The sequence below is a fragment of the Spea bombifrons genome, chromosome 10 (genome assembly GCF_027358695.1).
Source record: "Spea bombifrons isolate aSpeBom1 chromosome 10, aSpeBom1.2.pri, whole genome shotgun sequence".
Classification (NCBI taxonomy): Eukaryota; Metazoa; Chordata; class Amphibia; order Anura; family Pelobatidae; genus Spea; species Spea bombifrons.
The window spans coordinates 6467682-6483011 of NC_071096.1; the positions used below are offsets into that span (position 1 = coordinate 6467682).

General features: G+C 42.4%; 1 protein-coding gene across 1 annotated transcript; it reads right to left on the reverse strand.

Annotated features, from left to right (window-relative positions):
- Positions 1-747: 747 nt before the first annotated feature.
- TPCN2 (two pore segment channel 2) lies at positions 748-14304 on the reverse strand. The gene is made up of 25 exons (XM_053449535.1): positions 14050-14304; positions 13468-13526; positions 12719-12795; positions 12168-12345; positions 11161-11277; positions 10763-10869; positions 10286-10358; positions 8892-8991; positions 8453-8518; positions 6799-6863; positions 6590-6693; positions 6222-6303; positions 5778-5864; positions 5495-5614; positions 5133-5192; positions 4893-5021; positions 4741-4790; positions 3715-3814; positions 3530-3601; positions 3033-3106; positions 2845-2938; positions 2635-2717; positions 2100-2181; positions 1799-1875; positions 748-1455 (listed from the first exon to the last, which is right to left on the reverse strand). Exons 1-25 carry the CDS (start codon positions 14213-14215, stop codon positions 1377-1379), a joined length of 2301 nt encoding a protein of 766 aa, XP_053305510.1. The 5' UTR covers positions 14216-14304; the 3' UTR covers positions 748-1376.
- Positions 14305-15330: the final 1026 nt, after the last annotated feature.

The window sequence follows — 15330 nt, forward strand, 5'->3', positions numbered from 1 at the left end:
AGCACAAAAATATCAGCTATAAAATTTGGAGAGTGAGGATAAAAGCTGCGCAGGCACACAGAGATACCGAACCTACTCAGAAATAAGAAGGGTGTAGATCTAAATAGAGGCTTCAAGCTATACTTGATTAGGGTATTACATACCGCCCCCTGCTGGCAGAAATCAAGATGACTGCTTTAAAATGTCCCTGTTTTTACTCAATATGCATGTATGATACATATTATATATATATACACAATATAATAAAATAAAAAATAAAACATTTACAGACACTAGAGACACATCCCTTTCTTAAAAGATTAATAAAAAATATGCCTTTACTGTAATCCCACCACACTGCAAGTAAGCATTAAGTAAATCACACACAAAAAAAAATTGTAATTTGTGTTTATATTTATTTGAAAATATATTTAAATATAGTGCAACCAAAAAAAAAAAAAAAAGACTAATATTAGTTGACAAATAACACATTATCAATCAGAATTCCCTGCTCCATAAGGGGTAAACACGATGCAAACATACATGCCCACCCTTGAGCTGAGCAATGATTTAAAGCTCCCAAAAAGTGGTTTTAGGAAAGGGAGTTTCTAGGTATTAGGATCACCCCCTTTTAAATAGTTTTAGTAACGACACATCAGCGGTGTGCAATCTCTGAAGGGGTCCACGTACAGACAGACCTAAGCAGCCACCTATCTATAAATAGGCCCGAGTTAAAAGTATACAAAAAATACCACTTTATTATTAGAATTTATATTTTTATTTGACACTCATAAAATGTGGGGTAATAGTGCTAAAAATAAAAAAGGAGATTTAAAGTGCTTCAGAACTACCCTTAGAGTTTTGCTAAAGGGGTAAATACAGCCACTATATGCCATATAAAAACCCTAGGAAAAAGAGCATTATGGACACTTTTTTGTAACACCTCCCCCCCCCCCAAATAAGGCATTAAAATATATTTAAAAAAATACAGGGGGGGACAGAGATAAAGAAAACGATTTTTTTTCTCTAACCATATTTCTCCAGCATTTTATCCCACCAAACAAAAAAATACAATAAAAGAAAAAACAAACACTCACCTATACGCCCATAAGAGTCAAAATAATAAAATATTTCACCCCCTTTAAAATAGTTAAGGCAAGAAGTGAGATCCAAGCAACAGCACTAAGTAAGACCTACGCGTCCGTAGCCCCGCCACCCCAACGGTTAGGCAAGACATTTAACGGAACGAGAGACACGTTGTCTGCCGTCCTCCATCTTTATGCAGGACATCGGCCAGACTTCCAGCAGCGGATTTGGCATGGCGGCTTAAAGTGATTGTGCCCCAAGTTTACAGTCTTGTCCAAAAATTGTTTCACGAGAGTATATGAGCCCTATGGTCATCTAGAGAGATGGAGGTGAGGGTGATGATGCAGTCTGTCCAGGAGTTCTTCATCCGTTGGCTCTTCCAAGTCCTCCCTGGAAGCATGATTAGGAAAAAATGATTACATTGGAACATTTAAAAGAACAAAATGATGACTGAAGGAACTAACCAAATAAAGAGTTAGCAGAGAAGCAATACCAGCACCAAGATCAGAATTATTCTCATTTCACCCATCCATTTAAACGAGCAGCTAAGGGCTTTGTAATATTATATATATATAAATATGTAGTACGCATCAGGCTCATTTGGCCAACCTGCCTGACACATCAAGACCAAAATGTTATCACATGGGATAGAGAACAAGGGGTTAAATGTGTTTATTTACTGGAATTTGAATAATGACGTTTTTAAGAACGTTGACCCAACTCGACGTCTCACCTGAACATGAGCTGGACTGTCATGTGATACTCCACTTGCTCGGGTCGGTTGCTACGATCCCATTTGTGAATAAAATTCTGAACAGGTAAAAAAAAAAAATATATATATATATATATTTTTTTATTTAAAGTTAAAAAGGCAAATACATCTTAAACCAATTTTTTTTTATCCTTAAAATGGACATTACGGTCAGGTACACAGACGTGTTTGGTGGAATAAATAACTAGAATCCTGCTTAGACAAAAGAAGGCTTTTCGAGTTAAATCTATATGCGATATCATACGCGACAGCACCGTCTTACCTCTAAAATCAGAGCAACAAATAGATTGACCCAAATTACGCAGGAAACCAACCACCACGACACAAAGTAAAGCTTCGACCACCTGCAAGTAAACAAGGGGGATACAAATTCAGCGGCGACACCGCAAGACATGCGCAACCCTATCCAATTCACATATGTAAAAGGTGCTTGCCGCTTGTTACGCGGGGCATATTAATGTAGATGTCACCTCCTCATTTTATCTTCAGGGTGCACCGCCATATTCTAACCCCTGCAACCCATCATCGCATGTCAACATAGCTACCCGAACCCCCCAACCTATCGGTTTAGTGATGCCCAAACGATGTCCCCATTTAATTCTCTTAACGCTATAACAGGGTTGTCCAACCTGCGGCCCTCCAAGCTGCTGCAGGACTACGTCTCCCATCCTCCTCAGCCAGACCCTTAGCTGAAAGAGCATTATGGGAGATGTAGTCCTGCAGCAGCTGGAGGGCCGCAGGTTGGACGTCCCTGCCCTATAATAACGTTTACGGTTCTGTGAAGATAGAACACTTACGGTGTTGTGTATCTGGAGAAGGCGTCTAGAAAGACCTGCCAGTTATTCACCACCATAACATCCCACAGGGTCACGAGAGCAGCCTGAAAACAGATTAAAAAAAAAAAAAAAAAAATAAAAGTAAAATGTAAAGAAAAAAAATAAACACAACAAGGCTTCAAAAAGGCTGCCCGGCGCCCTAACAGAGCAACTCAAGAACGTAGTACTTACGGCAAAATCATCAAAGTTGTTTGGCCAGTATTCCAGTTGCTCGAAGGTTCCGCACTGGAGAGTCTTGTTACGTTCGGTTCTGTTGGTGGGAATACTGAGGACAGAATTGAGACGCTCATTAAGAACCACCGGCCACGACCGATGACGAGCCGTCAAGAAGAGCAGATGATGAAGTGTAGAATACTCACCTCGAGTTCCCTGGAGTCGGTAACACACCTCGGAAAAGGTCTATGCCGATTATCGCAAAGACATAATACACAACCTGCGGAGGGAGAGAACGGTGATTCTTGGTGTTTATACACAATACGATCTGCTCATCAAGTAAGGGTCCGCCGGACCGCACTCCATTCTACGTAACAATCCAAGAACCAAAACCTCAGATGAACCCTAGTCTTAAAACCGACGGGGCATTATGGCCGGGTTGAGTTTAACCACCCTGGTCATTAGCAGCCACCGCACTGATTGGCAACTACGACCAACAACCATATGTTACAACATAACTCCAGTTATCTTCATCAGGAGGACAGGAGTCACAATGGTCCACAGCTGTTATCCGAAGATCAGCTAGGTCTCGCTCATGGTGGATCCGGGACCATCAGCTTCAGATAGCCCTTCTCAGAATTATCCTGCGGAAATTACTATTTCTAACAGTTCTAAGCCAACATGACACATGTAATTGTTTTACCACCAAAATTCCGGCAAACGCCCGTAAATTTTTCACTAGGTCCACCAGCGTGCCGGCCACCAGAGCCATGACCTAAAAGAAAAAAATAAGTTAAAAGTTGTATATTTACAGAACGCATATATAAAATAAACAAGAAATAATAAACAATTAAAAAAAAGGCCACCACGGCTCTCTCTGATACATGCCTTCATATTTGGGATAATCCTCAGGAATCGGAAGACTATGAACATGTTAACAAGCCGGACCATCTCCCAGAGGGACAGCACTCCCTCCATATCAGGCCGCCTAAAATATACAGGCATTAAAACGTGGGATTAAATCCTTAGGAGGACTTAAATCGGGAAGTATCACTGCAAAATAAATATTCTTTACACAATAATGGAGGTCAGCATTCAATACATTTCAATAAACTCCCTTTATCATTATATAAACAGCCATTCAAAAGTTTGGGGTCACTTATAAACGTCCTTGTTTGGGGTTTTGTTTTTATTTAAAAAAAAAAAAAAAAAAAAGCTAATTCCGTCCGCTAAAATAACATGAAATGGATCAGAAATAAAACGCAGATGTGGCTATTGTTGTAAATGGCTATTTTAACGGAATATTTTCATAGGCCTAAAGAGGCCTTTTAAATCACGCCCATCACTCCTGTGAGCCAATGGCCCTTTATCACTCCCATCACTCCTGTGAGCCAATGGCCCTTTATCACTCCCATCACTCCTGTGAGCCAATGGCCCTTTATCACTCCCATCACTCCTGTGTGCCAATGGCCCTTTATCACTCCCATCACTCCTGTGTGCCAATGGCCCTTTATCACTCCCATCACTCCTGTGTTCCAACGGCCCTTTATCACTCCCATCACTCCTGTGTTCCAATGGCCCTTTATCACTCCCATCACTCCTGTGTTCCAATGGCCCTTTATTACTCCCATCACTCCTGTGAGCCAATGGCCCTTTATCACTCCCATCACTCCTGTGAGCCAATGGCCCTTTATCACTCCCATCACTCCTGTGTTCCAATGGCCCTTTATTACTCCCATCACTCCTGTGAGCCAATGGCCCTTTATCACTCCCATCACTCCTGTGAGCCAATGGCCCTTTATCACTCCCATCACTCCTGTGTTCCAATGGCCCTTTATCACTCCCACCACTCCTGTGAGCCAATGGCCCATACATACATACTCCCTATTAGAAATTACATTTGCTGAAACTTACCAGCCGGGATGAGGAAACCTGTATAATGCGAAGGTGGCAACCTCCAAGACCTTAAAAGATGAAATAAAATAAATAGGGAAATAGAAATGGTGTTGGGAGAATACAAACCTTAAATGTTTAGAAACAGAGATATACGTCGTATGAACACGTACCAGCAGAATTATTGTGAGCAGTCCGTCATATATGTTGCTTGGGTAGGAAATGTAGCGCTTAAACCCCAGAGAAAATATTTTCAGCCCCATTTCCAATACGTAGTACAAAATGAAAAAGCAATTGATGGCCTTGGGGGGGAAATTAAGAAAAAAAAATATTATATACATGATATAAAAAGATTTAATGACATGACTAAAACATAATGCATCCTGATACACATACTGTATCGAAATACTCACCCCTAAGGAGAAATCATCTCGCTCGCTTCCAGGCTTCTCTGCGTCAATCATCAGGATGACCTGGGTATCAAAAAAAGGAAGTTTCCATAATCCAAGCAAATGGCTTTCTTACAATTAAAATACCTTCATGAATATCAAAATTTTAATTACAATTAAATCTAACGAGTATCGTCCGTAAAATTTTATTTATTTTTAAATGTACAAAATTGTTACAGAAGGGGCAGAAAGCAATGAGGTTTTGTGCCAAACCACTTAAGTGGCCAACAGGCAAAGGTGACTTCCATAAGCTGTGCCACTTACACTGATGTCACCATCACCATGGTTACGGGTAAATTGACAAAAGAACACGGCGGTTTACTTACACAAATTGAGAGAAGATTGGCCAGAGCCACGATATTTCCCAGGTAGTCAAAGTAACGATGGCTGCCGATTATTTGTGCAACTTGCAGAATTCGGGATTCGTAACAAGGCTGCGGCGGGTGCTGAAAGTAACCATGCAAAATATTATAGGACATACGATGTATCTTAAGCGCTTTCCTTCACTCCCAACCATCGGTAATGACTGTAAAAGAACAGATATTCTGTCCAAGATTCCATTAAAAAAAAAAAACAAACAAAAAAAAACCTCATCAACATGTGCATTACCTGCCTGACAGGGTCCTTGTCGAGCTCGTCGAATAGTTTCTGGAAGCGTTCAGCTGATATCACGCCGTCTGAGTAAGATTTGACTTTCTGATATTGAAGATACAGAAATAAAGTCAGAGCGGTGTCTACGGTAAACGAAACGGAATTACACCCTAACTGGATGCTTTCTGTGCTTCGCTTACGGGTCTCCATATTGTCTCCTATGGTGAACGTTGTATGCAGTCATCCAAAATATGGTTAAGGCACTATATTAGAGGGCATTTGTTGAGTCTTTCCCCTAGTCTGAAAGTTATCAGTGAAAGGGCTAGCAGAAGGCCAAGCTGGGGCTAGCAGAAGGCCAAGCTGGGGCTAAAGTCCCATGTTTCTCAGCCGGTAAAGTTGTATGAACCATTGGATTCGACCAAGGAATAACTCGCTTCCTCATACTCAATATATCCATCTTACCTCGGAAATAGCTATTTTGCAGTAACCGTCCATCTTCACTTTCTCCAAAACTCTTAAAAAGGTCTCGTTATCAACCCAAGCCCTACAAAGAAAACCAGCAGACGGTGACGAGAGCGAGCAAGCAAATTCTTCAAAACAGCGTGGATACAGGATGGCAACTTAATTCACTAAAGTCAGACTTGGCATGAGTTTTCCTCCAAAGATATACTTCGAGGGTATGGATCATAATTTTTCGTTATTCATGGAAACTCAGGAGAAGTGTCCTCATCACGTTGGACCTGCCGACTCTTGCTTTTTTTTTTTTGTAATCAATACGTGTTATGAAGAAAAAAAACTGAACGGATTTCTACGCCGGCGGGATAACGTACGTTTGATCGGAAGGCTGGTTCATAGTTTCTCGTTGGAAAGAGAGCACTTCAAAGGCAGCCCGGATTCCTAGTCTTCTCCTAAGCAGAGACGCTTGCACCGATTTCTGAGAAAGTGGGGGGTGTAAATCAATTGAATAATTAACAGCAAAAGCCAACGTTTCCACCACTTTTCTACTGAAAAAAAAAAAAAATTTTAAGCCCACACTCACCATGAGATATCCTCGGAACTGATTGTATATAATAGCCGTCAGTAAGTTCATCAAGATCAGGCTTCCTGAAAAAGAACATAAAGAAAAATGCAACTCAAAAGAAGCCTGTGAGATGGTAGAAAAGATACACTTTTTTAGGGCTGCAACTAACGATTATTTTAATAATCGATTAGTTGGCCGATTATTTTTTCGATTAATCGGATAAAAAAATGCAATTTTTTTAAATTTAAAATAATGTAATAAAAAACGTACAATTTACACTTTCATCTCTTTATTGCAATGGCCTCTCTCTATTCACCTTCTTATTTTACTGACATAATAAAAGCTACAAGAACCCAAACACGGTGTTTCTCAAACTAGGTTTTAATACAAAGTTATTAGTAAATATGAATTCATATGTTAACTATTTTTCATGTCTGTGCGATGCAGACCCCCACCAGCTGACAGAGAGGATGATTCTCTGTCAGCCTGTGAGTGTCTGCATCATACAGACAGCCTCCGTTACTGCACTTCACTTACACTGTGGCTTCTATGAAGCTGCAGTGTAAGTGAACTGTCAGTAACGGAGCCGGGTAGAGAGGCAGAGCGGTGTATGGGAGGGGGAGGCGTCAGAGGGGTGTATGGGAGGGGGGAGAGAGACGGAAGTGAGAGACCGGCCGACAGTGAGGGGAATCCAGGTCTCCTGCAGTGCAGCGGGGGATCTGGATTCCGGTGTTATAATCCGATCTCTGTTTGAGATTGGATTATTAAAGGAGAGGAGTTTTTCAGAGCATTTGCTCTGAAAAAACCTCCTTTTATAATCGATAAAAATCGATTCGATTAATCGATGATGAAATTCGTTGCCAACGAATTTCATTATCGATTATTATCGATTTTATCGATTAGTTGTTTCAGCCCTACACTTTTTTTTTTTTTGGAGAGCACAACATGCTTAGTTTTTGCCAATGCATGGGAATGGCTATAAAACCCAACATTAAATCCTATTACACTGGGTTTCATACAACCAAAGAGTCACCAAAGCAGTGACCTAACAGATTGCAAGCTCACAAGACCAGGGAGCTCGTCTCCTCCAGTATCAGTCCATCTTACGGTGGCTCGTATTACTGTTAAGTTTAAGTTCTCGCTTCGTTGTAATAAACATGGAAATATTAAACATAGAAAGTGACACCCATCTAATCTAGTCTGCCCATCTAATAAAGCTTCCCGGTCGATAACGGAATTTAAATCACTTTAAATAAAAAAGGAAGAAACTGAACAACCTGAACAATTGTCAACGTGTCAAATACTAGGTTTTTTTTTTTTTTTAAATTAATATACAGTTTCTGACGTATACGTAGCCGAGCAATATCAAATAAATATTCTGTTTTTTTATATACAAAAAATAAAATTAAATTAAAATTGTCTGCAATACCCGTGCTATTGTAACCACCCAGACTTGTAACCATATCCATACGCCATATAATAATTTTGACAGCCATAAGATTTAAATCGCCCTAATAAAAAATAATAAGAAGAAGAATAAACCCACTCCCGGTTCTGCGCGGCCCGGACAGGTAACGCTATAGGCTCAGCAGGGTACGGTTTCCTATTACAGCAACGCCATCTGTGAATGTTGGTGGATTACATACCGTAAGCAGCTCGAAAGCAAACTTACCAATAACCGTGAAGATAACGAAGAAGATGGAATACGCTCGGTTTATAGAATAAGCAGGAAGCATTACTACGTAAAGAAAGAGGGGAAACATTAAAAAAGGTCAATGAAACAGCCAAATAAATGAATGTCTGTCATAGAGAAGAAAAAAAACCAAGGAAAAACAGGAGCTCAGTTTGAAGATCGACAAAATTTAAATGTATTCAAACAAGAAATCTAATAAAATGATTCGCTTTTATTTATATAGAGCCAACAATAATCTGTGATCCATACTGCCCCGGTATTATGGTTCTAAGGAGAAAACATTGAATAAGAGTTATATTTTGGTATTTCCAGTATCTGACTGGAATTACACTATATATATATAAAATATTTTTGTACCTGCAATACAGAAAAGAAAAGGAAAAAAAGATTAAATAAACAATAAAGATAAATCCCTCACCATCAGGGTTGTTTGCCGTTGTTAGTAATACCAGGAGTGATGTCAGCGAGTCAGGCAAGTTACGGAAATATCTCTGCCATTCCATATCCACCTTAGAATCCTGCGATGGAGTCGGAAAAGGGATTAATTAAAGCGAACTGAACACCCTACGGAGTTACACGGAGCTTAAGGTCTGAATGTCTTAAGAAGCAAAGTGAGGCTGTAGACTACTAATAATTCTCATCGCTAACATCTAAAAAGGTTGGAGACCCAGACAATTATCCAATACTCGCTTCGCGCGCACATTACCGTACAAAAGTTTGGGGTCACATAATTACTAAAGGGTTTCTAACTATCAATTAGCCTTTTAAACTTAAACTTTGATCAGCGAACACAACGTGCCATTGGAACACAGGAGTGATGGGAGTGATAAAGGGCCATTGGAACACAGGAGTGATGGGAGTGATAAAGGGTCATTGGAACACAGGAGTGATGGGAGTGATAAAGGGCCATTGGAACACAGGAGTGATGGGAGTGATAAAGGGCCATTGGAACACAGGAGTGATGGGAGTGATAAAGGGTCATTGGAACACAGGAGTGATGGGAGTGATAAAGGGCCATTGGAACACAGGAGTGATAAAGGGCCATTGGAACACAGGAGTGATGGGAGTGATAAAGGGCCATTGGAACACAGGAGTGATGGGAGTGATAAAGGGCCATTGGAACACAGGCGTGATGGGAGTGATAAAGGGCCATTGGAACACAGGAGTGATGGGAGTGATAAAGGGCCATTGGAACACAGGCGTGATGGGAGTGATAAAGGGTCATTGGAACACAGGAGTGATGGGAGTGATAAAGGGCCTCTTTATGGAAAAAAATCAGCCGTTTCCAGCTACAATAGTCATTTACAACATTAACCCCGTCTGCGCTGGATTTCTGACCCATTTCATATTATTTTAACGGACAAAAGTTTGCGTTTCTTTCAAAAACAAGGAGATTTTAAAGTGACCCCAAACTTTTTAATGATAGCGTGCGTAGAAACATTAAACACTTATAATAATAAAAAAAAGAAAAGGAATGTTTGCTTTAACGATCATGAGTTCCATGATATTTAAAAACACCGATTATATGTTAAGAGACCGGTAAACAGGTCCGGCTTTACAGGGCATCTACCAACCCGGCCCACGTACTACACTCAGATCAAGCAACGGCGGGTGTTCCAGGTTGGAACGGTAAACTATGAACCCGAGGACATTACGGAAGTGGGTCGTTACCTTGGTAACGCAAAACTAATTAATTTACAAAAAAATAATAAAAAAAGAGGAGCTTGTTTTACGCAGACGATGACAGGCGATGACAGGCGATAAACATTCTGGTGAGGTTTACTAGGCGTTAGTCCCATTTTACGAGGTTACCTTTGCGTGAGCGAACAGCAGCATTCCAAACATTGTAAAGAGGCAGAGGTGCAGAGCCAGCAGCAGCATCACGCTATCAAAGACAAACACGCGTGTTAGAGAACGACACACGGACGCAGCGAAGGCCCTCCGCGCAGCCGGTCATACACGTTTACATCTACAACCGACTTACTCAGGAGAAAAAGTAAATAAAGTGACAGCGACGCCTGAAACTTCTTCCTCGGGTTCACCGTTTCTTCATATGTGAACCCAACACACAATGAAATGGATCAGAAACCCAGCATAGACGGGGTTAATGCTGTAAATGATATTTGCCCCAATAAATAGCGGTTTGCACCAAAATGTAAAAAAATGGGCAAATTAAATAATTTCCGCTATTTGGCTGCTACATGCCAAACATGATTACAGTAAATATATATACTGGCGTGTGCATGCGCCAATTACCCCCCCCTCCACGGAATGACTCTGCGCCCCTACCTGGCCATTTCAGGTAGCGTTCGTTTTATGCATTTTAGAGTTTTTTTCATTAATGAAGAATTCTGTAACAGGAAGAAAGGCCGCAGAAGTCTCCGGATTCGTATTCCCTGCAAAAGGAAAAGAAAATATTATCCGATAAGACTTTATTACCATAGGGTTTGGGCAAATACCCCCCCTTCCAGTGGGACAGTAACCAATTCAACTTTAAATATATCATTTTTGGGGTCCATGGGTGGCAGGATCTTGGGGCAAAAAAGAAACAAAAAAATTGCTGTAAAAACACCTATAAAAAATTAATCTGGAACACGTCAGGAAAGAGGCTTACAAGCCCGCAAACACAAGTCAACGATCCATTCACAGCTACGCGAGAAACGTACCCCCCACCCCCTGCCGGTTACCTCTTCGCACATGAAGCACAGAGACACGGTCCAGTCGGCGACCGAGACACTCAGAGCGACGATGTAGCTCAGCAGCCACTTGTTCTTCACAAACTCCTTCCAACCCACCAGATAGCTCTGCGGGAAAAGCGGACAGAGACGCGGTTTATACGACGGGCCGGGACAGAAATATTCAAGAAAAACAGGCAGGAGAACACGAAATCCAGCCGCAGAAAGAAGAAGATTCAGAAGGTGAGGTGCAGACGATCCAAACAGAAGACGGACAGAGTAGAAATATTATGTTTCAGCCAAAACAGCCTTCATCAGGGCAAGCGTATCTCTGTAAGCCCTGATAAAGGCCGTTTGGGCTAAAACGTCAGCATGGTCACATTTAGAGGAGGCAGTTAATCCGATACAAGCCAGCCCCCTACTTCAGCCAGGGGCCTAACTAGAAACAACAGGGCCCCGGTGGAAAATTTGCCCACAATGCCAGTTTTATCAACAGTTTGCCAGCCTTGTTCCCAAACAGCTTTTATGTGCCATTTTATCCTCAAACAGCCTGCCTGTGCCATCTCAGCCCAAACAGCCTGCCTGTGCCATCCGTCCCCAGCTCTCTACACTCTCTGTGCCACAAACTGAAGCCTCCAATACCGGCCCTCATAGAAACCTTGTCTTATTATTTAAAGATTAAAGTCATATATCGCTAACAGCACAAAATCACCAACTGGGAGTCTTCCTATATGATCACAGCAGCGTAAAGATAGGAATGAGTCAGATTCAGACTGTGTGACCTTCAGAACCTGCCTGTTCACCCGAGGTTGGGGCAAAATCCCTGAGACTCCGGGGCAAACCCTGACAGTACCCCGGTATGTATATATTTGTGTGATCGTTAAGAGGTTTCAAAGCGCACTGTCCCTTTACGTGCATGAATGGAGACATTCATGCACGCACTCATTTTATAGATTACAATATATACACTCAGTTATGAATCAGAAGGCGACTGGAAGCCTCGGAGTTATTATTATCACCTTCACCGAGACGTCGGCGACAAATATAAGAAACGTTACGAATTCCACGCTCTCGGTCGCACCGCAAGGAGGTTCCCAGGGAGCTTTACGATAACGGACGTCCGACGTGATAGACAGCGAGGAAGGTTTTTCCACAAAAGCCAGCGCCAGGTTCACACATATCGTCACGTTCAGAAACCTGCAACAAAAACAGACAATTACACCCTTTTAGTGGTTTCCTAAAGCATAGAAACTGAAATTCATGGCAAATCAGCCCCATTCGGCCCCCCATCTACCCGTTTCTCCTGCTGTAAAGACTCAAACCTTAATCAGTTGTTGGTCTTGTCCTAGATTCAGGAGCCGTATGCCGATCTCATGCATGTTTAATACCCTCACTATAATAGCCTCTACCATCTCTGCTGGGAAGCTGTTCCACTTATCTACCACCCTCTAAATAATTTAACACTTCCTTGCCACTGTGTTAGACCCCCGTCAGACCCCACACAAGCTAGCACTGGACCGCTTTGCATACCCCGTACCCCACTTACATCACAGATAAAATAACCTCTCACCATTGGCAGACGTCGGAGTAATACCAGCGATAGAGGCAGAGAGACGTCGGATCCACGCGATGGTCTATGGATCGATACTGGAAGAAAAACACAAACACCGCAACTTACAGAAGTATGTTTACGACCCATACACTGTCCGGGGCATCTTGTCTTTAGCATGCCTCCCAACAGTCCCACTTTGCCTAGGACAGTCCTGATTTTGCCACTCTAGCCCGTTTTCCCCCAGACAGAGGTAGCGCTCGGTGGGGCAGCAGGATTTGAGACTGCAGTCCCGCGGACCCCCGCAATTTTTATGCCCCGGATTTGCTGAAAAGACAGGGTCTTAATCTTCTGCAACATGTGCAGTCATGTGACTTGCGTCTGACATCACTGCAGGATCCCACGTCCCCTTTAAGGAGAGGACATCACAGGGAGGGAACGCCAATAAAATATCATGTGTCATGTATTCACTAAAACAATAACTCAGAGACAGCAGAGCGAGACAGAAAGCTGGAAGGACTCCTAACCCCAGAGGTGCAGCGCTTCATAGAAACAAAATAAATATTCAGCGCTTCCTCCTCGTCGCAGGTAAAGAGCGGGGAGGAAACATCCACGTCTTCAAAGAGACGGCTACCATATCTCTGGTACGTGGCTTAGCAGCCGGAGCTGGCCAACTACAATTCCTATCATGCTCTGTCAGTGATGCCCGGCGCCGAATGACAGCTTAGCCACCAGAGAACAAAATCCGCTCTCCCTATGGGTACACTCACCTGGATGGCGTCTTCGATAAAGACTACCGCCTGCTTCACGTAAAGCTCGTCGGTTTCGCCTGCGTTGGATAAAAAGCAGCAGTTTATCAATCACATCACAGTAAGCCATCAGCCGGCGACGGCCCCCGCGACACATCGTTAAACAGGGAAGAGCCACGAATTTCAACACAAAGTCCGGCTGCTTCTGGCCAACGAACCCCAATTAATAATTTAATGACACGGCACAGGGGCGATTACATCACTCTGTGGCACATTAACCCTCTATAAAGCACCATAATTATGGGTTAACCAGCTAATCAGTGTCCTTACTGTGACCTTCATTTTCTCCTACAGAACTACAACTCTCAAGATGCCCAGCAAGTCACCGGCCCATTCTCTCTTCTTTTATCCATGCTGGCTGGGCATAATAAGAGTTGTACTCCCACAACTGCTGGAAAGCTACCCTTCTACACACTAGAATGCAACTTCCAAGCAAGTCATAGGCCCACTGCTTTTCTTTTTAGGGTGCTGGCTGAGCATTATAGGAGTTGCAGTCCTTACAACAGATGTATTTATAAAGTAGTTATTTTTTTAGGGTCCCACCGTGTTTGGGGGGCTCGGGGGCCCCTTGCTCCAAGCTGCAGCATCCCGAAGAGCCCGTGGATGAGTAAGAGCAAGTCCTGGCTTTTGGGAGCCTCTCGTGAGGTCCGAAGTCCGGATTAGCGCACCAGCTCCTCTCCAGAGGGGCTATTAAAGGATCCGACTCCATCAGTGGGCGGGAGACAGGGGGCAGTTCCTCTGAAAGCGAGTTCTGGGATACCCCCTGAGTCCTAACGCTGACCCCAGAGCTTGCACTTCACACACACTGAGCCAGGATCCCTCAGTCTCAGCGCATCCCCTCCCCGCTGGAACACGGAACTCCCCGACCGCGCACTGCCTGCTGGGACGTGTAGTTCCAATTTATCTCCAGTCAGAGCCTTGGCTACCGGTATGTGAGGGACTCTGGACTACATATCCCAGCAGGCTCGGCAACGACTCAAAAGTCTACTTTTCTATGAAAAATTAACATGTAGTTCTGTCTTGTTTATGCCGAGAAGCGTACAGTTCAGAAGTTTTGACGCTGAGAGATTGTGGTCCTGGAATTTTCTGTATTGTAATTCTAATTCTAGACCAAACAGATTTTAGGCAACAAAGCACTTTATTATTATTATTTAAACTTATTTTTGTTTTTATTTTTAAAACAAGCTAATTATTGTATTCACATAAAGGCGTCATATTTATCCTACAATATCTGTTAAAATATAGTTCAGAATATTTAATAAAACTAAACAATATATAAGATGAGCTCACAGCCCGTGATAACCCCGTGGCAGCAATCACACGGCGGGTCATTGTTTTGCCAAAAATTGTGTTAGTAGCTTTCATTATATTATGTGCCAAGTTCTAAATATTTTGCTGTTATTATTACCCCCCCCCCCCGCTGAGCCACCAAAGAGTATATTTTTTTAGGAAGAAGGAAAAAAAAACACATTAAGAACATTTCCTTTAATTACTGCAGCGTCAACATTTTTTTTATCGTACTCTTTCTGAATAGTACATTATGGTGAATTATTTTATTAAATTGTATTATCATCCACACTGCCGAATTTAACACTTTTATAGCTAAACGCAGGATTAGAAACTTCGTTCGTAGAACTACTGAATACCCGAACCCAGAAACAACTCTTCTGTCTGAAAATATTTGCCAGGAACGGGTAATTGTCACGTGACACCAAAACAATGGCCGATGGGTTAATGGCGTAGAAAATAGTTTCTGGGGCTGGCTGGTCTGGGGGGAAAATCAGCAAAATTGCAGGTCCAAAATTCTTCAACCAGAGGTAGTCG